Genomic DNA, 27,626 nt, shown 5'->3' with positions numbered 1-27,626 from the left:
ATGTTGTTTAAGATAAATGGTTTGAAAATAATCAAAATACAGCTCTGCTTGATATAATGCAGTATATAGGGTCCATAACTGCTAACTAGGGTCCATAACTGCATTACAGGGTCCATAACTGCATTACAGTAAGAAAATCACTGTGCACTTTATCCTAAAAAATCTCCAACCAATTAAAACTTATGGTTGATAGGGTTTTGATGAATCAATCATCAATCTTTAAATTTTAACAGATTCCAAACACTACTTTATACAGCCAATTACTGAAAACACATGACCTTCAAGGCAGGTGTGACGTATATCAAATATGGTTTCCTTTAAAAAGTATAATCAAGTAACAAAAATATCTGGGTGATGAAACAAACTGAGCTTTGAGAAGGTCTCTCTCAAAAGATAACAAATCAGACTCCCTCACATCATACGCAATAAACCTATCAAAGTTCATTATTCCTGAGCATGCAATGCATGTACAAAATAAGTGCAAAACTTCAATCATCAATGCAAATGAAGACTTGATGTTCATGACTGGTCATGGAAATAACCCTGTCAAAGAATGGCAACCTAATGTGGAATTCTAACTGACATAACTGGGTGAAACACGGATTATGAAATGACTGAGAAATCCACACCATTCAGATGATCTATCTATGCAATCTCTCTCAGGTCAAACCTTGGATTTGGATCTCAAGATAATTTATAATAAATAAAGGTATCTTTCCAGAAATAAATTGGAATTTAATACAGTCAAACCTGGATAATTAGTTTTCAAGACTATCTAACAAAAATGTACCAAAAAAATCAATGGGATGTAGGTTTCCAAATATCAATACTTTGGGTGGGGTGGGGGTATCTCATAAGCTTCAAATACATTTCTTGTGAAAACTAAAACTTTAATTCTTGCTACTAATATATTTTCTTTTCCAATTATCCTAAAATCCCCTTTTTATTTTGCTTATTTCACACAGCTTTAAGCATTCAAATATATTTGACGACAACAGCAGTGAGTAAAAACTTTCCATGTTCATAATTTCGAGGAGTAAGTATATGCTACATGACAGTAAATCATCTTTTTGTATATAAATGTTGAATCTACTAACTGGAATTAGGAATCTGGCAGCATCACACCCTTTTGACAAAAAAAATGTTTTGAAGAGAGATATCTAGGAACAGATGTGCTGTTTGTAACTTTCCAGGCCAACTATGTTCAGTTACCTCCCCTGCATTAACTGACTTGAAAAATGAAATCCATGCAGTGACTGATACTTTAAAAGAGTACCTTCTTCCTGGAATTTCCTTGTTTTTTTAAATTCGTAATTTCCATACTCCAAAAGCAAGACCAAAAACTTCCTTATTTCCAAATTTTGCAAACCTATCTTTTTCTCACAGATATTGTTTCTTTCACACATGTAGGTTACTTTCCCATATGTAGGTTATTTTACCTTCCCACATGATGGTTACTGTCCCACATGTAGATTACTTTCCCACAAGTAGGTTACTTTTTTTAATGTCTGTCTTGATTTAAGAACTGTAAAGCTAGCTGAGTTTAATTAAGGACAGAAATATTAGAACTAAAGCAGTGTTTGTAAAACATGCATGCCTCAACTATAGTACATTTATATGCTCCTGGTGTAATTTCAGATTTTAATTACAAGACTGAAAAGCACCATAATTATTAATATATACTGAAAATCAACCTCACACATTTCAATTGCTCTTTTTGTGTATAACTATTGATGGGCAAATATGAACACACAATACTTTTCAGTGTGTTGGTGGATGCAACAACAAAAAGTCATTCCTTGTAAATTAAAACAGACAAAAAAATTTATTTGAGATTTGTGGGCTTCAAAGTGACTCCCCTACCTACTCATTTGCCCTTCTTTTTATCAAATGTTGTTGACAGAAGTTGTCATAGTTTTCTTCAATCCATTTTATTTTATGACTCAGATTTTATATACTTTGTGTATTCTGTATCTTAAGCATACACCAATATTTTGCAGGTATTAATTCATTCCAATTAGAAGTAGGACATACATGTAGAAATAAAATGTGCATGCATACTTTCGTAACTAGAACAATTTTCAAGTCTGAACTAAAAGGATATTAACTTACTCCTGGATTACTCTTATTAGTGCATATACATGGTTTATCCATTAGTATGAAATACAAGGAGTCAGTCAGTTTGCATGCCTCCATCACATGCTGCAGCTACAAGGCAGGCTTAGAATTTTAATGTGTTGTCACCTAAATTTGGTGCTGAGCAGCTGTGTTTAGAGGCTTTTACTCTAAGCAATGTTCTACCAAGAAGTGGGAACCCACGTGATCTGCGATGTTCACGCTCTTCTGATCTATTTCTCCCTGAATCCTTGGGTAACGTACCGTAACTCCCATTTTTTTTTTGAACTTCTGTATTGCGTTTCGTTGCTGGTGGCGTCTGAAATAGAATGAGAATCTGACCGATCATGACTGTCACAGCAATATTACAAAGTCACTGTGAAATAGAATAAGAATCTGACTGATGAATGTCACAACATTGTGTCTATATCTGAATTTCACCAAATAAACTATTTGTTAAACAATGAATATTCTTATTCATCTTTTAGCAATGTTCATGCTTATATGGTTCAAACAAACAAACAAGTGTCCATTTTATAAGACAATAGGACCAATTGCCCTGCTTAATGACAGCAACAAATTTTAGTGCAGTAAAACATTGATATTCCAGACTGATCAGGTGACACAGATTTCAGCTAGGTAACAGTTTATCTGAATGATCAAAGTTTAGTCAAAAAGTAGAACTGTTATCAGAGGTACCTTAATTAAATGGGTCTGAGGATCATACATATTACTGTAAATGTATCGGTAATCAAGTAAATATTTATGTTTTGTAGACATCTGACATGTTTATGAGCAGAAAAGTAAAAGCAATATTAATATTATTAAAATATTTAATTCATTGCTTCCTAACTATCAAAAATCTATTCTGACTAGAACTGATGGAATGATAACATAGTTAACATGGATCAAAACTTTATGTGTGGTCTTGCAGACACAAGTGTCAAAGAGCTATGATGAAGATGAAAATGGCCAGCATCAATTGTATTCATACCTGCGCCAGTAGGTAATTAACACATAATTAAATCACCGCTGATAATTTGATCAGCAGTTAATTACATAAGATTTGTACTACAGAATGCATTTGACTGGACCATATGGACTACAAAACACATCTGACTGGATTATAAGGACTACAGAATGCATATGACTGGACCATAAGGACTACAGAATGCATTTGATTGGACCATAAGGACTACATAATGCATTTGACTGGACCGTAAGGACTACAGAATGCATTTGAATGGACCATATGGACTACAAAACACATCTGACTGGACCATAAAGACTACAGAATGCATTTGATTGGTCCATAAGGACTACAGGATGCATTTGTCTGAACCATATGGACTACAAAACACATCTGACTGGACCATAAGGGCTATAGTTTGCATTTGACTGGACCATTTGGACTTCAAAACACATCTGACTGGACCATAATGACTACATAATGCATTCGACTGGACCATATGGACTACAAAACATTCGACTGGACCAAAAGGACTACAGAATGTATCTGACTAGTCCATAAGGACTACAGAATGCATTTGATTGGACCATAAGGACTACAGAATGCATCTGACTGAACCATATGGACTACAAAACACATCTGACTGGACCATATGGACTAGGGAATGCATTTGACTGGACCATAAGGACTATAGAATGCATTTGACTGGACCACATGGACTACAAAACACATTTGACTGGACCGTAACGACTACAGAATGCATTTGAATGGACCATATGGACTACAAAACACATTTGACTGGACCATAAGGACTACAGAATTCATTTAACTGGACCATAAGGACTACAGAATGCATTTGATTGGACCATAAGGACTACAGAATGCATTTCATTGGACCATAAGGTCAAAAGAATGCATTTGACTGGACCATATGGACTACAAAACACATCTGACTGGACCATAAGGACTACAGAATGCATTTGATTGGACCATAAGGACTACAAAACACATTTAACTGGACCATATGGACTACAAAACACATTTGACTGGACCATATGGACTACATAATACATTTGATTGTACCATAAGGACTACATAATGCATCTGACTGGACTATAAGGACTACAGAATTAATTTGACTGGACCATAAGGACTACAGAATGCATTTGATTGGACCATAAGGACTACAGAATGCATTTGACTGAACCATATGGACTACAAAACACATTTGACTGGACCATATGGACTACAGAATGCATTTGACTGGACCATAAGGACTACAGAATGCATTTGATTGGACCATAAGGACTACAAAACACATTCAACTGGACCATATGGACTACAAAACACATTTGACTGGACCATATGGACTACATAATGCATTTGATTGTACCATAAGGACTACAGAATGCATTTGACTGGACCATAAGGACTACAGAATGCATTTGATTGGACCATAAGGACTACAGAATGCATTTGACTGAACCATATGGACTACAAAACACATTTGACTGGACCATATGGACTTCAGAATGCATTTGACTGGACCATAAGGACTACAGAATGCATCTGACTGGACCATATGGACTATAAAACACATCTGACCGGACCATAACAACTACAGAATGCATTCGACTGGACCATATGGACTACAAAACACATTTTACTGGACCATAAGGACTACAGAATGCATTTGATTGGACCATAAGGACTACAAAACACATTCAACTGGACCATATGGACAACAAAACACATTTGACTGGACTATAAGGACTACATAATGCATTTGATTGTACCATAAGGACTACAGAATGCATTTGACTGGACCATAAGGACTACAGAATTCATTTGACTGGACCATAAGGACTACAGAATGCATTTGATTGGACCATATGGACTACAGAATGCATTTGATTGGACCATATGGACTACACAACACATCTGACTGGACCCTAAGGACTACAGAATGCATTTGACTGGACCATAAGGACTACAGAATGCATTTGATTGGACAATATGTACTACAGAATGCATCTGACTGGACCATAATAAGTCTCTGATCATGTCTGATTTGTTTGCAATGTCTGTATGATAAATAGAGTCATAACGCCATTCACTCAATGACAATCAGGTGAAAGAATAAACTTTCTGTGCATCTCACTCAGCCCCTCTTCACCTCTGAATTACTCCATTTGAAAAGATAGCTTACTTACTTATAATATCATTGTAATTATAAATGGACGAGATTGTATTCAATTTTCTTGTGTGTTATTTCTGGTAATATTATTCTATGCTGGCATTGTGATTGTCATATTAGTTTCATTTACATATATATGTACATTGTAAAAAAGTACAAATATTAAGGTTGTAGGGTTTAATGCCATTTTTCAGCACACAATAGGCTATACATGGCAGCCAGTATTAATGGTGGAGGAAGAACCTGGGAAAACCCTAGAAAGAACCACTGACCCACGAATAGCTACTGGCAAGCTTTCTCACATATGGGGTGGACTGTGGTTGGTATGAGCAAATATTCTGGATAATCAATATTTTACTGTACCAAACAAATATAGGCTCCTGCAAAACCACAAAAGATGATACAAAATTAAATGAGTTCACTGTATTCTTTTCTGAAATTTATCTGGCCTTACATTAACAAAGTTGAACATGCACTCAAGACAAAACTTCTGATATTGCTAAAATGAAACAAACATGCCTAGAGATGCTGCTGTTTTGAAAAGACAACCTGTCAAAAAGATCCTATTTTCAATGTCGAGATCCAGTGATATCTTTTTATGACCTACAATGAGAAATCTTTTTTCAGACCACTTACTGTTGGCAGAATTGTTTCAATATATAATGAACTTATTTACACAAATAATTTGAAACATAAAATTTATGAAACTTTTAAATCATGTTAAAGAAAGTCAGTTTAATTCAAAGAAATTACTCAGTGTATTATGTTTATCAACCAGTCAACTTGCAAAAAATACTGTTTACTTGTGAACATGAATCTCCTTGCAAAGAGGAGTAGCTTCTGAGTACAATGCTCATGATTCTGAGTACAATGCTCATGATTCTGAGTGCAATGAATACTTAACTAAAACTACAGAAGTTTCTCAAGTGTGAAAATTAAGTCACAGTGACCAAGTTTTCACAGGGTTAAGATATCCTCCTTGAAATGAATCCACATGAAACATGTCAAGAGAGTGATGAAATAAATAGGTTCCAAGATATTGAGGGTGTGACAAACAGATGAATATAGACTTCACTAAAGCATGAAAATTAGGTCACAATGACCTAGTTTTGATATGGAAGGATTACACAATTTGATGCGCATTGTAATTTTAATGTTAGGGTGAAATAGGGTCTAAGATATTAGGAATGCAACATAGCTACACAAGAAGTCAGTCAAGCACAAATATACTGTCACATTAATCTAGTGCAGGCCTAGTTGAGTTACTTTCATCAAGATGTATCAACATCCCAATTTTTATGTGCAGGTGAAATACAGACCATGAGTTTGAGTATGTTGATAACACATCGTTGAAAATTCAGAAGTCCCTCAACTGTTAAAATTTGGTCACAATGACCCAGCTTTTAATTGGGTTAATTTCTTGGAGATGCAAACCACATACCAAAATTTTCATTAGGGTAGAAAGAGTCCAAGACAGTGAGGGTGTCATGAAGAAACAGCTGAAAATGATGAAGTCATTCAAGCATGAAAATTATGTCACATTTGACATAGTTTTGACACAACTGATTTGCTTACTTCAAGATGTATCTGCATACCAACTTTCATAGTGTTGGTGAAAGAGGATACATTATACTGATGGTGTAATTCGCAGATAACTTAAAAATAAAAGTCACTCAAGTTTACACTGACCCAGTTGAGATATGATTGAGATACCTTCATTGCAATTTTGAGTGTAGGTGAAGAAAGGTGAAAGATATTGCGAGTGTAATGAAAAAACATCTTAAAATACAAAAGTCACTCAAGCATAAAATTAGGTTATAGTCAACTGATTTTGGTATAGTTTAGATACTTTCTTAAAGATATATATATATATATATATATATATATATATATATATATATATATATATATATATATATATATATATATATATATATATATATATATATATATATTCACAAGCACATGTGAAAGAGGGTGCAAAATATTGAGGGAGACATGAACTGATAAATGAAAATACAAAAGTCACTAAAGTATAAAAGCTATTGACTAGTTATGCAGGGCTGACCAAATCCCATAGCCTGAAATCCCCATCCATTCATTTTTTTAAGCTGGGCAAGCAAACTTTTCCAAGTTGTATCCATATACCAGCTTTTATAAGTGTTGATGAAATAGGGTCTAAGACTCTGATGACTAAATGAATGACCAAATCAATGAACAAATACAAATTAATGGACAAAATGCAATATCTGCATGGCAACTTCATTGCTGAGGGGATAAGAATGAGCAAAATGATCCACAAGTAATTTTAATAATGCAATGCATGAATATCAGTCTGCTCTCCTGACTTTAAACTCAATTTTTAGATTTCTAGACAACTACTCAGTGCCAGACTATATGTCCAGCTTGAATACAAAGTGTTGTAAATCATTCAAAGATCTCTTCATACGAAAGACCAAGTTTACACTATTACTGCAGTCTGCTCTTTAATAAATTTGTTAATACTTTACCATTTTCATGTTTATAATGGTTATTCAAGTTTTCTCCTTCCAATGCTTTCCATCAACAACCTACAAAGAATGCTGATGATAAGAAGTGCAAAGAAATGCTCCTTTCCTTTTATCTGAGAAAACATACTTTGTACATACATGCACTAATTATTGATGTATTCACTGAGAGATATATCCCCTACCTTATGGTTGGCCTTTGAGACATTCTCTGAGAGATGTATCCCTTACCTTATGGTTGGCCTTTGAGACATTCTCTGAGAGATGTATCCCCTACCTTATGGTAGGCCTTTGAGACATTCTCTGCGAGATGTATCCCCTACCTTATGGTTGGCCTTTGAGACATTCTCTGAGAGATGTATCCCCTACCTTATGGTTGGCCTTTGAGACATTCACTGAGAGATGTATCCCCTACCTTATGGTTGGCCTTTGAGACATTCACTGAGAGATGTATCCCCTACCTTATGGTTGGCCTTTGAGACATTCTCTGCGAGATGTATCCCCTACCTTATGGTTGACCTTTGAGACATTCTCTGAGAGATGTATCCCCTACCTTATGGTTGGCCTTTGAGACATTCTCTGAGAGATGTATCCCCTACCTTATGGTTGGCCTTTGAGACATTCACTGAGAGATGTATCCCCTACCTTATGGTTGGCCTTTGAGACATTCTCTGCACTACTGGACCTCACCAAACCAACTGCTGTCTTCTGAGGGGTGCTAGTGGCTATTGCAGAGGGAAGTGTGGGACCCTGGGCAGGGTTCACTCGAGGTTCTAGGAATAAGCCCACTAAAAAGATAAACAAATACCTTTATGAGAAAATCTTTAATGTGCTGAACTGCATGTTATTATGTTAGTCAATTCATTTTAATGATACAGTAGTATAAATTATAATATTATGGCATCATTAAATATTTGTAATTATTATCTATTCAGCATATTTGCATTGCAAGATTTTCTCTATTTTACTAAGATTATGTTTAGCCTTTCCATGAGTAATATTTAGATATCAATTATTGTCTCTAAATTCCTGAAAACTTTATGCTTAAAAAATCTTTTTGATTCACAATATTTAATTTTAACTGAATGGAAAATAATATGGCATTTCATCAAAAAATTTAATTATCTTTTTTCTATAGTAAAAGATATGAATTTCATGTTTGTGTCTGCCCCAAGGTCAAAAGAGTGCTTAACTATGAAACTTGTAAAAGGTAAAGTTGATGGTGGCAGAAAAGACAAAAGGTCAGAACAGGACTACCGTGTATTCATTTATATTAGCTGGTACCAATGTTGGAGTCTGCTAAACCTAATTAAATATGATTCCTCAATACAATCCCCATCAGTAATGTATCCAAGTACTTCAGTACCGATGAAAATATAATTCTCAAAAAACCATGAATGATTTTTAAGTGTTAACACTTAATTTATTAAACTTTTCTATTAATAATAAAGTTTTCCTCGCTAGAACATCAAACGATGAAGTTCAATAATTTTATTATCATCCTTTTTATCACTATTACAACAGATGAAGTTCTTGAAAGCCAGCCTGTTTCTGAGCTGCCCAATTACCTGGAGTGCTTGTGGCACTTGGTGAGAGATTGAGCTGCTTGTCTGACCGACCATCATCCTGCTGTAAAGAAATAATTCATATCAAGTTATGGCATACAAAATTGTGTGACGTAGGCGAAACATTGGTTTAAAAATGAAGAGGTCCAAGGTTTGACTCCCAGTGTCAACTTGCACAAGGTTTAGTGGTAAACCGTGGATGGTCAGTGGCTTACTCCAACTGCTGTTGTACTCGATCTTTAATGATCATCTGTGCCTTTCAAAGTGCTACATATAACCTGTTTGAGTCTTTCAAAGTGCTACATATAACCTGTTTGAGCCTTTCAAAGTGCTACATATAACCTGTTTGAGCCTTTCAAAGTGCTACATATAACCCATTTTTAGTCTTTCAAAGTGCTACATATAACCTGTTTGAGCCTTTCAAAGTGCTACATATAACCCATTTTTAGTCTTTCAAAGTGCTACATATAACCTGTTTGAGTCTTTCAAAGTGCTACATATAACCTGTTTGAGTCTTTCAAAGTACTACATATAACCTGTTTGAGTCTTTCAAAGTGCTACATATAACCTGTTTGAGTCTTTCAAAGTGCTACATTTAACCCGAGTCTATCAAGGTGCTACATATTACCTGTTTGAGCTTCTTATAGGTAGAAATTTCTTTGCTAGCCAAGGGTCATGGATCAATTCAGTTGCACAACAACCCCTCCCAAGGTGCTACTTATAACATCTTTTGAGTCTTTCAAGGTGATACTTATAACACCTTTTGAGTCTTTCAAGGTGCTACTTATAACACCTTTTGAGTCTTTCAAGGTGATACTTATAACAAGTTTTGAGCCTTTCAAGGTGATACTTATCAGAGATCTTGGAAATGCTTAATTACATGTATTTGATCTGGGACGCAAAAGGTCACTGAGGCGGGAGTTCTCCGTACGCATGTAATAGGTGTGTGGCAAAATTCAAGACTTGCCAGTCCTGCTTCAGCGACTTGCTTTGTGGGAAAATGTGTTGATCAATTAGCTGTGCTGATATTTACAATGACAGAATTCAGTGACTGAAAGACCCCTTGATGTACATATATGTTGGCATTATAAGAGTACATCAAAAAGAACATGATGCAATAGCTGGGCAGCTAGTTCAAAGGCTCTGACTGGTGACTGGGTGGAGAAATGTACTTATATTTACAATGATTGAATTCAGAGTCAGAAAGACCCAGAGATGTACATGCTGTCATTTATAAAAGTACATCAAATAAACAGCTTTAGCTTTTGTTATTGTGTTCATTTCCGAATGTATTGGAATAAGTAGTGCACGTGACCTCAGAATCAAGACATGTTCAGACTGAGACAAAATGCCATTCGTAAATTTGGATAAGTATTTTGGGGTTAATTGGCAAACTTACGTAGATTCTAACGAGATTCAGAAAAGTGCTAAAGCTGCTAGAATTGATAGTTCGGATAGGACAGTAGCTAAGTGTAAGAAAGTGTGGGATGCCTAGCTTAGTGTTTGGAATAAGTCCCTACTTGGATTGACAAAATTCAGTATCATTATGATGGACGAACAAGAGCTATTTAAGAGGTATATTGACTGACCATACTTTTTGTTTAAAATGCCCCTCACCTTAGCCCAGTTAGTTCTAGTGTTGTAGTGAAATGTATTCATTAGGACATCAGTAGCTAGGCCTAGTTTTGATATCAATTATGCTGACAAACTCTTGCCCATTCACAAGCATATGTTTTGTTAGTTGACTGACCATTAACCCTTTTCCAAGTAAGGTAGCAACTATCAATTTCCTGCACGATATCCTTTGATGATAAAACAAACAAACACGTGTTTTAAGATTAGAATCAGTGATCTGGATATATATTAACTGCCTCTTGTACACTATTTCATCATAAAATTAGTTTGAAACTGTAAGTGAACCAGTAGGCCTAATGGGAAATAATGGTGGACTTCGCTAAGTCTGGGATGTACCAGTTTATTAGATTGTCTGTTTTCGTAAATCATCAGTCAAATATTTTCAGAAAAAATATATAAATCATTGAAAGCAAAGCCAAGGTATTATTTTATTAAAGATTTAACTTTAAAATGCAAATTATGTAGGTCAGAAACATATGGGACAATGCTATGTTGTGGAATTCACAAGATGCGCTTTAAGGTCTAAGCTGTTTTCTGACTTGACACGTACTTGCAAAAATACGGGGAAAAAAACAGCAGATCAGATATTATTTAACCATAGCCTAAAATTACTACAAGGACACAGACAAATAAATAAACTATAAATTTGCAATCATGTCAGTGAACTGTTGTAATGAAGCTATATTAAAGTGAGTGATTACATTACGAAAACCTCTCCATCTAAAAATAGTTGTATTCACATCTGTGTTGATTCTGTAGGAAAGAAGGGACTGCCACTTTTGATCGTGGAACTCCCATTTTTACCAAAATGGGAGTCCTGGACTCCTAGTTTTAAAATCCTAGCAAGACCTCTGCTTATAATACATTTTGAGCCTTTCAAGGTGTTATATATAACCTGTTTGAACCTTTAAAGGTGTTACATATAACCTGTCTGAGCCTTTCGATGTGTTACATATAACCTGTCTGAGCCTTTCAAAGTGTTACATATAACCTGTCTAAGCCTTTCAAGGTGTTACATATAACCTGTCTGAGCCTTTTGAGGTGTTACATATAACCTGTCTGAGCCTTTCAAAGTGTTACATATAACCTGTCTGAGCCTTTCAAGGTGTTACATATAAACTGTCTGAGCCTTTCAAGGTGTTACATATAACCTGTCTAAGCCTTTCAAGGTGTTACATATAACCTGTCTGAGCCTTTCAAGGTGTTACATATAACCTGTTTGAGCCTTTCAAGGTGTTACATATAACCTGTCTGAGCCTTTCAAGGTGTTACATATAACCTGTTTGACCTTGTTAAAGGAAAAAGTTTCTTTGCTATCCAATGGTCAGGAATCAATTTAGTTCAATATCAAATCTTGGCATATGCAGCAAGCTGAAACCATGTTTTGAAAAAGTGCCCCCCAGCAGATGAAGGAGTTACTACCCTGTGGCAATCTAACTCAGCTGACCAGTGAGACAGCCTGTTATACATGTTATGCATTCAATATGACGACTTTAACAATGTCCTCATATCTTAATAGAAAGACTCGTGTGAATTAGAGACACTGAAGTGCAATATGTGTCATTGTCCGGTAAGGTGTCAATGATCAATCCCAATTATCTTCCTGATTAAACACAATGAGCAATCTGATCAGATTAGCGTCTTTCAGCTACATCCAAACTGATATGTAGTGGCAGATACTATTTCAACTAGCTACACTTGCCAAGGATGTTGTTGTTGTTGTTGTAGGGTTTAATGCCATTTTTCAGCACACAATAGGCTATACATGGCGGCCAGTATTAATGGTGGAGGAAGAACCCGGGAAAACCCTGGAAAGAACCACTGACCCACGAGAAGCTACTGGCAAGCTTTCTCACATACCCACTTTGGCCGAATCCGAGACTCAAACCCACGCAGACAGAGGTGAGATGGCAGTGATCTGTAATGGAGAGTGCTTTAGACCACTCTGCTACTCGGGGCCCCCTTGCCAAGGATGGATGTGTAACAAAGTGCTATGATGACCTTTAGCTAGTGAAGATGAGGTAGAAGTAGAATTGACCAAATATCAGAACCAAGACGAACAACCCTATTTATTATTCCTATTACCATATATACTTGTTTTTGCTGTAGTTGTTGTAGATGGCAGTGATTCGTAACGCTGATTGCTTTAGACCACTCAGCCACTCAGGGCCCCCAACATATATACTTGCTTAGAAGTCAACTCCAATTGCAACATATAATGCATCAGCAGGTCAGTGTCTCTGTTGTTTGTTCTACTGATTAGTCCCTAACTGCATAGACCCAGATCTGCCAGTGCATTATGTGACAGCCCATTTGGGTCTATGCAGTTTGATGTTGGGCTCAAAATATAAGTGAGAATATATGGCAGTTAAAACCTGCATACCCCAAACTGTGAAATAAAGCCAACCGCGAAAGTGAGCATGACTAAAAATTAAGCCATCCAATTTCAATAGCAATACTCCCTCAATAACTCACACCCGAATAATGAATGAACCCACTTATAATGCAGGATTAGGCATGGATCCTATTATTTATAAACTAGAAAATAAGAAATAAATTGGCCCCTATTTGTTGATTGTGAAGAAAACTGCGATCAAAATTAGTAAATGAAATCTTCACCTATCACTTGTTTGCTATCATTGAGAACAGTGGTAAGTAGATGGAAATTTTAAAAAAAAACAAGAAATTCTTAAATTTTAATATGGTACATATTCTGATAAATTTTCTTTTGAAACAACATTCTCAGTACACTGCACATAAGATTACTTGATGAAATTCTGAATGTCAATAATACCTACTGATGGCAACACTATAATAACTAAATATCAATTAAATAAGTTTTGTTAAGTGACATTCATGTTCTAGTTCTATCATATAATTTAGTTTCAATGTAATCATCATGAAGGCAATATGCCCTCTTGTATGCATACATGAAGTGTAGCAATCTACCATCACAGATTTGTCTATGAACATTCCTGGGAGAACCTCATTATCTGCCAACCCGGTTTTGATCTGCAACTTGCAGAAGTATTTGTTGCATTGTTACACTCAGTTAAAAGCTTTGTATTATTAAATGTGATCAAATTTAGCAATGGCAACTAAGTGAAAGGAATACCTGGTGAATAAAAACTTAGTTTCACAGATATGATTCATAATGGAAAAGTAAGTTACATAGTTTGTAGCGAACTTAAAATTTCTCAATTGGCAGTCAGAGATTTCCTCAAGGATGAGAAGAAGATTCATTATTACTTGCAATAAAATCAATGCATCAGTATTTGAACTAATAGAATATTTTAAAAAACGAGATTCAACACTGACAGTTGATTCTTGAAAAAATATCCATAGTTTAAAACAAAGGCAGTTACGTAATGCACAATGTATCTGTGTACATTTCATGATTGTTGAAATTTACTGAATAAAGTTATTAATGATCTTTCTGAGGCCGAGTATCTTGAAAATAAACATAACTTCTACAAAAAGCCAACACTTCATTAGAAAAAACAACCTCTTTATCAAAAAACAAGTATTCAGCCATTAAACAGCACCATTATCCATCCCACTCCAGGTTCATCTTGATGTCCAGAGGGGATGGTATCTACTGAATTGCTTAGGTCCCTTGGAAACCCATCAGTAACTAATACCCTTGCTTATAAAGCAGTCTATGTTTTTGGACTCTGCTGTGCACAAGCTTTTGAGGAAGGTGTATTATTTACTCCTGAAAGCAAGACATTTTAAACTACCTAACATATAGACTCGCATATAAGCCCATTCGTGTCTAAGCCAACCCCTCCAACTGAATAGGTATAAACACTAAAAAGTGCATGACCTGCGTATAAGCTGACCCACAACTCACAAGATGCACGTTGTTGTTGTTAGTTGGATTATAGTGGTTTTCGTTCTTTTGAACATGTACCACTTGTTTATTCACGCACTGCGTGATTTTTAATTACTCCTGGGGGAAGGAAAAGGAGCCTCATCCCCCAGGCTTTTATGTACTCAAAGAGTACTTTTTAATTTAGCCACTCAGGTGTAGGACTAACTAGTCCTTAACAACCTGACTGAAAGGCTAATAAACATAAGTGGGAATAGTCACACCACACACTCGTGTTTCTTAGTTGGATTGAAATGCCCCAGGTGTCAAACCAAGCAGTATGTGACTCCCGCTACAATTGGTCAGCAGCGATGACGTCACATTAGGACACCTGGTCTTGTGGCAGGTGGAAATCGTTCCACATACTGCCACGTGTACGTTGTCCGAGCGTGGTAAGGGAGGAAAGGTACTCGGAAAGCCAGCCATGGATGTCATGTACTCCCCCAAAACGCCAGCCCATACTTATTCCAAATCATATCCAGTTTTACTAATGGACAAAATATACCAATAATGTGTTAGCCACCTCTGCAATTAATCAAAATCATAAGAGTTATAAATTTTGAATAAAATTTTCCGAACAAGTTTGAATTTAGTGTACACAGTATACATACTTACTGAAAGTAAAAACCAATCGGTTAAGTCTAAACGACTTATAGCAATTGAGTAACGCATGGTAAAAGAGTAAGTGTGAGAATTTAAACGGCAGTACCAAAACAGATCAATTCAGATGTAAGATTAGTTGATTTAGGAGGGATACCAAGCCAAAATGGATCCCTTTTAGATATTTACAGGCAATTTTAGTAGCCCTAAGAAGGGCTTTTCGTTTTTAGGCAAACATTCCCTGTCTGTCCTCTGCTTCCCTGCATAGCTGGGCTGTTTGCTTTCTTCGTTAGTTTCCCCTGGAAAGGCATAACCATGAAGTTTAGCGAGGTATTTAGCCGCCTCAGTCAGCTGGCGTAAGGAGAGCTGAGTAAGCTTCATAATAGAGTGCCAATTTATGTATTGGATTGCATTGACGAAGTGGCCCGTTTTTTTGATATCATCAATTGCCTTTCGAGTCCCATATTCCGGTAGACAGAGCCTTCCTTTTTTTCACTCTGTTTAGGTGGTGCAGGTTCATCAGCTTCATCGCCGCTGGATGATGATACTTCCAGGGCCACTGCCAGCGTGGAAGTTTCAAATTCTTCAGGGTCGTCTGCCAACATTGCCTGGATTTGGCCGAGTATGTTAGTAGAAATAGCTGTGGAAGCTTGATTTAAAAGTTCAGCCAGATGTTGTTTAAGAGACAAGGAGACGGTTAGGAGTATTTTTTTTTTCTTTTTTTTTTTTTCTTCATGAATTCCTTATTTATTTTGATTCCTTATCTTATTGGTTTGGAATGAAAACTTGTTTTATGGTTGTTTGTATGTTATTATGGAGTCCTGTTTTAATTAATTCCTATTTTCCTATTTTAATCTTTTGTGGCCTTAATTGGTTTTTATTATTCGGGCTATGAACGGCTGTGTCAGTTTGTGAACCTACGAGACCTAGCAGGCTGTCATAATTCAAGATGCACATGGTAAGTTCTAAATGCACTTATTTAGGCAAACTTATCTTAACAAAAATTACACTTTTATTTTTCTCGAGGTTGGCATGTACAATTATTAAAAAGAAATGGAAAAAACTTTTTCGAAAAGTAATTTTCTGTTTTCTTCTTGTTTCTGCCTAATTTAGATTTGTGTATAAATTAGTCAAACGATGACAAGAATTTACCATTTGAGGTTGCTGTAATACTACCGCACCTTTTGACTCATTTATTGTTTGTTTAGGCATTATTGCATTGGACATTTGATATCAGTGCGCCAGTGATTACATTTTTATTTTGCCTTGAAATTGTAAATACCTAACTCATTAAAATGTGATCCCAGTATCACAACACAATGAACAACTATACAGTTTGATTCAATTCTCGTAATTTGCTACTGAACATATTTACATAATGGTGCCACCGCATATACATTTTACGTTTGAACACATGCTGAACGAAGTACATTCCGCTGAATGAAGTACATTATACATTATAAGTAGAGGTCTTTTAAGGTATGTTTTACACTGAAGTCTTTTAAGGTATGTTTTACAGAGATGTCTTTTAAGGTATGTTTTACACTGAAGTCTTTAAGGTATGTCTTACATTGAAGTTTTTAAGGCATGTTTTACACTGAAATCTTTAAGGATTGTTGTACAATGAAGTCTTTAAGGTATGTTTACATTGAAGTCTTTAAGGATTGTTGTACATTGAAGTCTTTAAGGCATGATTTACATTGAAGTCTTTAAGGATTGTTTTACATTGAAGTCTTTGAAGGTATGCTTTACATAGATGTCTTTAAGGTATGATTTACATTGAGGTCTTTAAGGTATGTTTTACGTTGAAGTCTTTTAAGGTATGTTTTACAGAGATGTCTTTTAATGTATGATTTACACTGAAGTCTTTAAGGTACGTTTCACACTGAAGTCTTTAAGGTATGTTTTACATTAAAGTCTTTAAGGTATGTTTTACATTGAAGTCTTTAAGGTATGTTTTACAGAGATGTCTTTTAAGATATGTTTTACATTGAAGTTTTTAATGTATGTTTTACACTGAAGTCTTTAAAGTATGTTTACACTTAAGTTTTTAAGGTATGTTTTACATTGAAGTTTTTAAGGTATGTTTTACACTGAAAAGTACCTCGATATCTAACTACAGTAAAAACTGCTATGAGTGACCACCTGTCATTTCCGACCACAATCATAATGCATGGATTGATTTTATTATATAAACGCTTTGTTATGAGCGCCCACCTGCTGAATGTGACCAGCAACTGTGATGTCTTGGCAAAATGTGCATTTCAACACTGCAAAAACGAGGATAAACTCCAATGACCTTTATTTAATCCCCATAAAAACGACCGCTCATACAGTTCTAAATTTAAAAAACTTTTTTAAAAATAGGCTGGCTACCGATGGCTGAATTTGTCTAACTATGCCTATATTGTTTAATAGTTTCTGTCATGAACCAGACTAAAGTATATGTAGATTCTTTCCTAGTCTGGTTCCCTGCTTTGTATGCTTCCTGCATTGTTCTCTGCTATTCGTATAGGGGTGAGCAACGCAGGAAGCATAAAAAGCAGGGAACCAGACTAATTATTCCCACACTTAGCCTGCTTCCTGGCCTTATCATAGGACTCAGCATCCCTATCAACAACCGTATCATGAGAACAGACAGACACCACTGTCCTATATGTAATCAACTGCTACAACGACCGCTTGATTAGTAATGATTGTTCTGATCAGAAACAAACATAAAAGGAATATTTAAAAAAAAAAAGGATTGTTGCTACCGGTGATAGATGCTATTGTCCATAAACCAGGCTAATGTACATGTCACAAATTGCCATCACAGTACCAAAGTTGACATAGTGGTCGTGTATATTGTTTGTCTATAGAGTTAATCTGTATTGCTGGGGGGTGAATAAGGCCATTGTCTATTAAACCAGCAGGAGAAAATCGTTTGCGGGATTTGATTGATGGTGTTCAAGACTTGTGACGTTTTTTGTTGTATTTCCCACCGATGTTAAGTAATTACACCCCAATCACAAAGCTGTTGTCTATTCAAGTTGGTGTGACTGGCTACACACTTTGCTTATAAAGTTAATCTCTGTATGTCATCTTTGAATGAAGTTGTTGACTTTTGTCTCTGAGTAAATAGTTCTGTTTCTGGATGAGATAATTGTTTCTTTTTATTTCATTAATTGTTAGATATGCAATGCACATGTACAGATTTTTCATATTTTCCCACGCCCAGTCTAAACCGTCTTTATGTTCAATATTACAACTGAGCACTAATAATTTTAACACCTAGAACCTTGATAATAATGGACGAACCTCCAACTAAAAAGAGACAAATTTTAAGGTTGGAGAAAACAAAGTGAAAAAGAGCAGACAACTCACAAAAAAGCGATTTAAACATAGGTAAAACAAATTTAGGTTGCTATAAAGGAAAACAAATCTGCAGCATGATGCCCCAGTGCTAGACATCACTGTAAACTGCCACAGTGCAGACATCGTAGTGATGCGACTACTCAAAAATTAATAAAGCTACATTAAAAATCCAAATCACACACACTCACACAAATGTGTTTGTTATAAATATAACTTTGTTATATAAAGAATAAATACTTACAGAATACACTAATCAGGACAGCAATGCTTTTAATCACTCAATGCAGACATTTTGCTAAACCAGTATACAAAAAAGATGAATTTCCTTACTCAGCTTCCTCACTAAATTTAAGAAAACTTTATGGTAATAAAAATGTTATATTCCCCATTAATTAAGACATCAGTACCTGCGTATTTTCCCGGCCAGCACTGTCTGTCACTGATGGAGTTGTGGAACTTGTGGAGCTTGTGTCATCCTCAAAGTTAAACACCAGTTCCTCTAAAACTATTGTCAGGTATAGAAAATAAATTAAGAAATTAGTCTATGTTTTATTTGAACAATTGCTTGGTTGAATTTTGAACAAACAATTGGATGTAGATTTATGCCAAGTTGAATACTGGTGTTCATTAAATTACATGCTGACCAATCCTCAACCCCTCCCCCTCCACTGTTGCTTGTCGATGACAATGTGAACAGGAAACCAAAATCTGGAGCTGTACACTGAGGATAATGTAACTGAAAATGCTGACACAGAAAAACTTTTGGAGGTAATGCTTATAAGAGTTAAGGCTGGTGTAAGCAAGTTGACTAGGTTTACTCTGCAGCAAGCTCCAAACTTTATCTTTCACAGATGATAAGACATTATCTACATCTCAAGTATCTAAAATTATTGTATTCATTCTTCCTTGCTACTTAAACTTAAACTGATACTGATAGTATCATTAAAAAGACTTATCCTAAATTTACCATTACATATACCACTGAAAATTCAATTCTCTAAATTGGAATCATTGAAAACTGAATACAGGTTAGCCTATCATAAGTCATTAATAATGTTCAAAGTAAAATATAAACTCAGTCCATAATATTGCATGACTTGTTTAATTTTAAGTCAGAAGAACAAAAGCAAGGATGTTGTTGTTGTTGTTGTGGGGTTTAACGCCATTTTTCAGCACATGATATGCTATGCATGGCAGCCACTATTAATGGTGGAGGAAGAACCCGGGAAAACCCCGGCAAGAACCACCAACCTGCGAGAAGCAATAGCAAGGATGTGAGATGAGATTAATCACAAATGATCACTTCTAAACACCCATGCTGAAAACAACAACATTAAAAACAATCATTTGGCTACTCTAATGCTATTTTTTTTATAGAGTAGTTCCTCTAAAACCATCAGATCAGAAATAAACTGAAAATGTGTTAAAATGAAAATTGCATGACTATTAATGATATGCCGTTTTCATTGCAAATACATAATGCATGCAGTCTAATTATTCTGTTCCTGTATGTCAACATAGTAGGAATTTGTAATGTATCAGTGAATATTAAAGTTATCTAATTTATGAGTGAATATTAAGGCCATGCAATGTGATGTATCAGTAAAAAGTAAGGCCATGTAATGTATCACTGAATATTAAGGCCATGAAATGTAATGTATCAGTAAAAAGTAAGGCCATTTAATGTATCTATGAATATTAAGGCCATGAAATGTAATGTATCAGTAAAAAGTAAGGCCATGTAATGTATCACTGAATATACATACACACGTAGAATTTCAAAGGCAAAATAGACAACATGACAGAAAACTGCTTGTAGTTTGCAATTTTAAAAAAATCATAAGCAAAATATCCATCTGCACTAACGATTTAACTGAAGAATTGCTCTGTGAATAATGCATGACAAAACAAACATCAAAAGCAATTGAAAGCTGACAGTTGACAAGAAATACTTTTTTCACATTAATCAGCAAATGAAGGTCTTTTGCACAGGCAAAGTTTACTAAAACTCAGTATCTTCAAGAAAATGTGCAACATTGAAACTTCTACCGTACCTTTTCTACCCTGAGCTTGCAGCACCATTTCTTCTATTTTTTTATACCGCTTCAGAAGCCTTTTGAGTTCTTCTATTCTTTTGTCCTGCAAAGGGTACCATTTTAGTATCTTCTAGATTCTATATTCAGAAAACAGACTTTGCCAAATGCAATAAATGACATTTTCTTATCTTTTATTAAGTACGGTTTAATTTAGAATTCCTCAATTTTTAAATAATAGCTTAAATGTTTTAAGCTATTTTTTAAAAACTGAGGAAATCTAAATTCAACCGTATTTATGCACAGAATAATGTACTGTATATACTCAAGCTGGATCCAAACAAAATAGATCCTGATCTGCTGGTGCATTATGCAATAGCACATCAGGGTCAAAACTCCAATCAGCACATTGCACTTGCACAGTAAATGGGTGCAATCATGGCCACTTCCATTGGTAATATTGTTAAAAGAGCTGAGATTCCCAATGGTGGGATAGTGAGTCGAATTTGAAGTAGGCCTAAATGCTGAATCTCTGAGCTAACATCTAAAGTTATTATGCTATCAGAAGTGTATCTCAGGATAACAGTATCAATTCTTAAATAGGTGGCAGGAGAAATGGAAGTGTCCTCCCTTGTAATATTATTATTCTTATACTATTACACAAATTATTTATGTTAATTGTAAACAATGATATGATCACCCGTGCTCTGTCCTTATGCCAGAATAGTATTTATAACACAACCTTCTCATTATTGTTTTAATTAGCCAGCTCAAATTAAAAAGTACAAGACTGTGTCAAGCCAATAATACAATGTTACAACTGTAAATCTTTTAAGATAGCAACCAGCTCTTTATGAGAATAGATACAATTTCCTTTTAATCTCGAAAAGATAAGTAAAAACTCATCAGAAATCACAATATGAGATGGCAGATCTGGATGAATCTTGTTTCTATATATCACACTTACTGTATGTACAACCATATAGTGTAAATACTCTGTGATGTTAATGAGACTCTACAACCTGACTTGTCACCACACATTACCAGGGAAGTGTCAGGAAGTTACAATACTGGGGATCAATTTGTACATTGAGAACAGTATTATTAAATGATACTGGGTTATTTGCTACTTCGAGGTCACTCCTATAGATTTTACTGCGAATGTATGCCAATAGCTGTATATGATCCACCTCTACTATTTATGAAACAAAGATTGACTGAGAGGTTTCAAATCCACTGAACTATCTCTTTATTTATAACTTCTCAGTCAATCATACAATTAATCCAATCGTAGAAGTAGCCAAATTAGTCAGAACAGATTACAGTTTGTTTGTTTGGGATTGTTTTAGGGAAATTCCTGCGAACAAAATATGATTTTTCTATACTGTGCGGGCATACATCAAACGTATATTTCTATCTCAGAGAAAGAGCAGAAAACTTTCAAACTGGATTTTGAGGAAGTCAATAATTTACCTTTTCTGAATTTGATACCATCAATGCATCCACTGCTTTCTTCAGTTGTTCCACTTCATGCTCTGGAGAGAGAGAAAAAAGGATTATGAGGTAGGAAGCATTTTTAGTTCCTGTAAAGTATCCACAATATTCAACCCATTGAAACAATTCTCATAAATATCACTCCTAACCCTAATTTTTTGATCTTTTGACCTCATGATCTACCAATGTTACCTGCTGAATTTGAATCCAAAGTAAAATAATAATCAAAGGAAGCAGATAAGAGATTGTTTCAATTTTTTTAAATTAGGCAAATTATGTCTGCATGATGGGCAGACAGACTGGAGATTGCTTCTCTTCTGGGACCTACCATTTAATTTGGTTGGGGAGTGGGTGTGTAAAACATGTATAGAAATACATAATGCATATTATTTTACAAATACACCAGAAGAAAATATGTTTGTTATTGTTTCATATCAAATAAAGGAAAAGCTTTTCAATTTTAAGATACATTTTATATTTTCCAAGTAAAGACAATTATCATGAATCCCTGCTTAACTTCATCTAGGATGGCACATGATCTAGGTCAGCTCATGTTTGATATACACAAGTGTGATAAAGAGATATCTGCAATGATGTCTGGAAAAATTTGCTAACCACCCCCACCCTCGAACCAAAGAACATTGTTCAGGACATATTAACGGAATAAGGCATAAGCAAAATATTTCAAAGGTAATTATATGTAGCTATTCACATACATTTACTTATATACACTTGAAGATACACAACGGTTACTGTGGAAAAGTTATTAAAAAAACAACTCAACTCTGCATGTATTTTTATTACAAATTTTTATTACAAATATTTTCTCTTTAAATGAACAGATGACCTGCAAAATAAGACCACATGCTAATCTCCTACATGTAATATTTACCACAGGCTAATCTCCTACATGTAATATTTCTCTCTTTATCTGAGACTAGTGAACGTAACACAATTGCATACTTTTAACCCAATACCCAAAATGCAGGATGCAGCCTGGAACAAGGATCAATATATTAAAAAGACATCTAACCAATAATGACATGTGAAACCCAATGCCAACACATGACACCACTTTATTCATAGAAATGCTATGCACAGATTTTAAATGAAGAGTTTGAATCTGACAGGAGCAATTGTCCAATAAATCTGGATCCATTGGATGCCTCCTGTGAGTTTGAATCTGACAGGAGCAATTGTCCAATAAATCTGGATCCATTGGATGCCTCCTGTTCCAATTTCTTCTATTACTACAGATTGCACAAGTTATAAAAGCAATTGTCTCTACCATCATTTATCCAGTATGAAAGGTCTTTATTCAAGGATTCTATCAAAGTTGGTCAAATTCGGTTGGGCAATTTTGGAGAAGTGGTGTAAAGTTTGTCTATTTTTTAGCAATGGCCTCCTTGTTTGATGACAGAACGGTCCTTTCTGCCTGGATGCTGTCAAATTTTATCAAATTATTTTAAGCAGATTATGAAAAATCAATTCAAAGTAATGTATTCTTAGGTCAGGATAATTTGTACAAAACCAAACCCCTTTATGCTGGATGATCTCAAATTTGGTCAAATTCTGCTGACCAGTTTTGACAAAATGTTTAATGGTTTATCTACTGTAAGCAACATTTAAATGCAGATCAGTCTAATTTTGTCTAAAACTGAAAGCCCTTGAAGTCAGTACTAAACATGATATCCCCAACACAGATATAATTACTACAAATACAAATGGCCAAAATGTGCATATGGGCATAAAAAGTGTAATCTATATAGCATATACCAAAAGTACAAGAAACTATGAAAAATGTACATTTATTTTTACTACTACCTGGATCTAATACAAACACAAAATATACTGACAAAACTCACTTTAACAAGTCAACATTTCTAACTTTCACTGAGTAATCGTAAAGTCCATGCATTTCACTGAGTAATGGTAAAGTCCATGCATTTGGCTTTGAGTATTCGTAAAGTCCATGCATTTGGCTTTGAGTATTCGTAAAGCCCATGCATTTGGCTTTAAGCATGATGATGTGCTCAAGTTGAGTGCTCTCCCATTCTTCTTTCTAAATTTGGAATGTGGTACTGATTTATCCTTTTTCTGATATAACATGTTTAAACAGATATCTTCTGGCATTTTTAGTCATGCAGGTGATAGTAGTGTTATGCCAATTTCATTTCAATGTCATTTATAATGAAGAAATAACATTCAATTTATGCCACTGTGCTTGTTTATACACCATCGCTGGCGCTATGTGCTGGGACTTGTGTACTGATCACGTACATATTATATGTATTAATTTGTTTGAAAATTATGCATAAATAATCATTACTTGAAAACTTCTGAGGTATAATTTGCTCAAGAACTTCTGTAATTTACAAGTATCACTAAAGAAAAGTACTTTCAATTTACACATATTGCAACATTGGTGTAAATCAAGCAGCAAGCCATGAGTCATAGATAAAGTATTTTGCTTAACATCTGGTACCATTTTCTTTAAAGTATGTACTGGTTCGCTACATAAATATATACTCAAAATATCATGAATCTGAGGCAAGTTTTAAAACCTGAAGAACCCATCTGTCTTCTTGGAAATGTGTTATATATAATAGAAAGCAATACATAGAATTTTCTCAAATGCATATAATGTGTGGAATTAAAGATACGATAATAGAAATATCAAACAATATTTTACTGCTTTATATTTTTTTAACACAAAAAAATGACTATTCCAAATGCACGTGAGCAGAAGATTTATTTAAGTTAAAATAAAGCATAACAATTGCATCAAAAACATGAGGGTTGGCATGAAAGCTGAACAACACAAGATTCCGTTCTGAGTGATTTTTATAAATATTTAAAAGGTATTTTTATTCTATCTTTCATAATGAGATCCATTAAACAAATGTCAAAGGCCTAGGTGCCAGAATTCTCCTTGTAAATTCATGTACAAATTCATCCAACATTATTTGAAAAGATTTAAACTGCAACTGTGAATGAATGACACATGACACGATGGATGCGTAACAGATGAAGGATCATATCGTAAGTTCACATGGCCTTACTATAAATCTATTCATGGAAGATGGATGCTATACCACAGTGCCCACAAAGAATTAAATGCAATACTTAACGGATGGATGGATGGATGGATGGATGGATGGAGATAGAAATGACAGAAATGGTCAAGAGCAACATTACATACTACCGCTACTGTTAGAGTCAAAGCTAATGTGGAAACTAAGATTTCACATAAAATTTTAGACAGAAACCATGATCCACATGGATCTAACAAGGTAAGATTTCAAAATAAACACATTACTTAAATCCTGAGATATCTTTTAAAAAAAACCTTCTCAGATTTATGAGATCTATTATCTTTAAAAAGATATACCTTTCTTCCCCTTGCATTCAGTATGATAGCATAAAGAAGCCGGTTCATTTTCCATCTTTGTCCTGCTGTTTTAATCATTTGAATCATCTTGAGTGTGGTGCAACAAACAAGTCAGGTGGCTTTGAGATGTGTGTAAAGTAGTCACTGTATGTACTAACAAAGTCTAACTAATCTGCACAGACCTCACTTTTGCTGTTGCATATTGTGCTGGCAGATCTGGGTCTGTGCTGCTCATTAAATGTAATCAGTAGAACAAACAACACTCATTATGCCATTGCATAATGAATAGGCAGATCAGGATCTATGTTGTTTGCAGTTTGATTCGACTTATAAGCATGTTACAGTGGTACTCTTATCATTGCACATTTATAGTGCCAACTACATCAGCCAAAAGATGAACTGAAAAACTTCAAAACTTCTGATTTTATCAGCAAACCTGCTTCCCTTCAGGTTTTTAAAACAGCTTCCCATAGGGAACTTTTGCATAATGATGCAGTTAATAATCATGGAACCAACTACTAAATACAAGAAAATGAGGAAAGGTTGCCAATCCAAAGATATGTCTGTCTCTGTAACTTGGCCTATGTTCAAAGTCTCCAGTCCTAAGCAATATGTGAGAGATAAATTTACATTCAGGGCTCAAAAACATTTCAAACTGCATTTCATCTTGCTGGACAAAAGACAATAGTATGTGGAAAAGTCTCTGTTTATGAGGATATCCTATAATTTGAAGACATCACAATTTTCAATGACAGCCATTTTAGAAAATGTGAGACAGGGGAGACCACACTATACGCTTAACAAACAGAAACATGTGACATATCAATTAAAATGGCCATTTCCAAAAACTGCATGAAAAATTACCTCCCCTTGCCAAACCTATTATAATGATCTCTTAAAAGTTAAATATCTAGTTCTTGTAAAGAACATTTATAGCTAGAAATATGTTTCATGGAATATGGATGCCAAAGAAAAGTGCCCGAAATGACCTACCGTTATTAACAGTATGTTTTCGTATTTACAGTATGTTTTCGGATATAGTATGTTTTCAGACATAGTTTTTTGTTGTTGTGGGAAATATAATATTTAAATGCCTTGTAAGTTTTCGGATGTTGCTCCACTATAATTTTTTCTACAATTTATGGTTTTGGACACAATCTAGGAAGATCTGCTGCACTTTTTTAATGTAAAATTCACAGCGTGTTTGCTGTTAATTTAACTGATACAAAGTTTGCTTCATTTGGTTGCCAATTATTTAATGTGATCATGAACTTCCATGAATATAATTTAAAATTCTTAATCATATGTATGTATGTATGTATGTATGTATGTATGTATCAATGTATGTATGTATGTATGTATGTATGTATGTATGTATGTATGTCCTGCAACAAAACAGTAATAAGTAATCAGTAATTGGAATTGATTATAAATTTTGGAAAAGTAATATAAAGTTATAATTACATGTACTTTTAATTTACAATTAATGTCATAGTTACAATTAGCAACTTACAACATAACAGCATCATAAGAATTACAGAGATTTTTAAAAAGTGGACAAAACAAGAATTGTTTAAAAATTTGGTGAAATTAGTTCCACAATATTGTACTCAACATGTTACACTAAACTCTAAGAGGCAGAACAGTGTTCTGTGTAAATGTCAATTAACCAATGAAACTGTGAGCTGTAGCAGACTGAAAAGAAATAATGTAATTGTACTCTATGAACCTGCATAAAAAAGTAACTTTAGTTATTTCAATGTGACAGAATAATTGTAATTAACTACAGTACTACAATTTTTCAAGTAACTGTAATTTTAATTACCTTTACAACAGTAATCTATACAATACTAAACAACGTACATAGAAGCTGAGATTAGAATTACAAAGG

At 34.7% G+C, this 27,626-nt stretch overlaps 1 protein-coding gene across 7 annotated transcripts in view; it reads right to left on the bottom strand.

The window, feature by feature from the left end:
- Nucleotides 1–27,626, bottom strand: part of LOC149792522 (liprin-beta-1-like) — a 195,395-nt gene that overhangs the window by 71,808 nt on the left and 95,961 nt on the right. For 5 of the 7 annotated variants that reach the window (XR_016423582.1, XM_089971141.1, XM_089971143.1 and 2 more), the window contains 6 exons: nucleotides 22,324–22,385; nucleotides 20,872–20,956; nucleotides 19,225–19,322; nucleotides 9,358–9,418; nucleotides 8,435–8,577; nucleotides 2,245–2,434 (listed from right to left, as the gene is read on the bottom strand). Coding sequence is in view for 6 of the 7 variants with exons in the window: in XM_089971141.1 (XP_089827267.1) it covers nucleotides 2,245–2,434; nucleotides 8,435–8,577; nucleotides 9,358–9,418; nucleotides 19,225–19,322; nucleotides 20,872–20,956; nucleotides 22,324–22,385 (639 nt within the window). In the remaining variant the exon portion in view is untranslated. The remainder of the gene's footprint in view (nucleotides 1–2,244; nucleotides 2,435–8,434; nucleotides 8,578–9,357; nucleotides 9,419–19,224; nucleotides 19,323–20,871; nucleotides 20,957–22,323; nucleotides 22,386–27,626) is intronic. The other 2 variants (XM_089971145.1, XM_089971146.1) reach the window with 1 other exon arrangement.

This window comes from Sinohyriopsis cumingii, chromosome 9 (genome assembly GCF_028554795.1).
Source record: "Sinohyriopsis cumingii isolate HCF-2022 chromosome 9, ASM2855479v2, whole genome shotgun sequence".
In the NCBI taxonomy this organism is placed as follows: domain Eukaryota; kingdom Metazoa; phylum Mollusca; class Bivalvia; order Unionida; family Unionidae; genus Sinohyriopsis; species Sinohyriopsis cumingii.
Note: the sequence above shows the minus strand (reverse complement) of the source record. Positions and strands in the feature narration are given on the sequence as shown.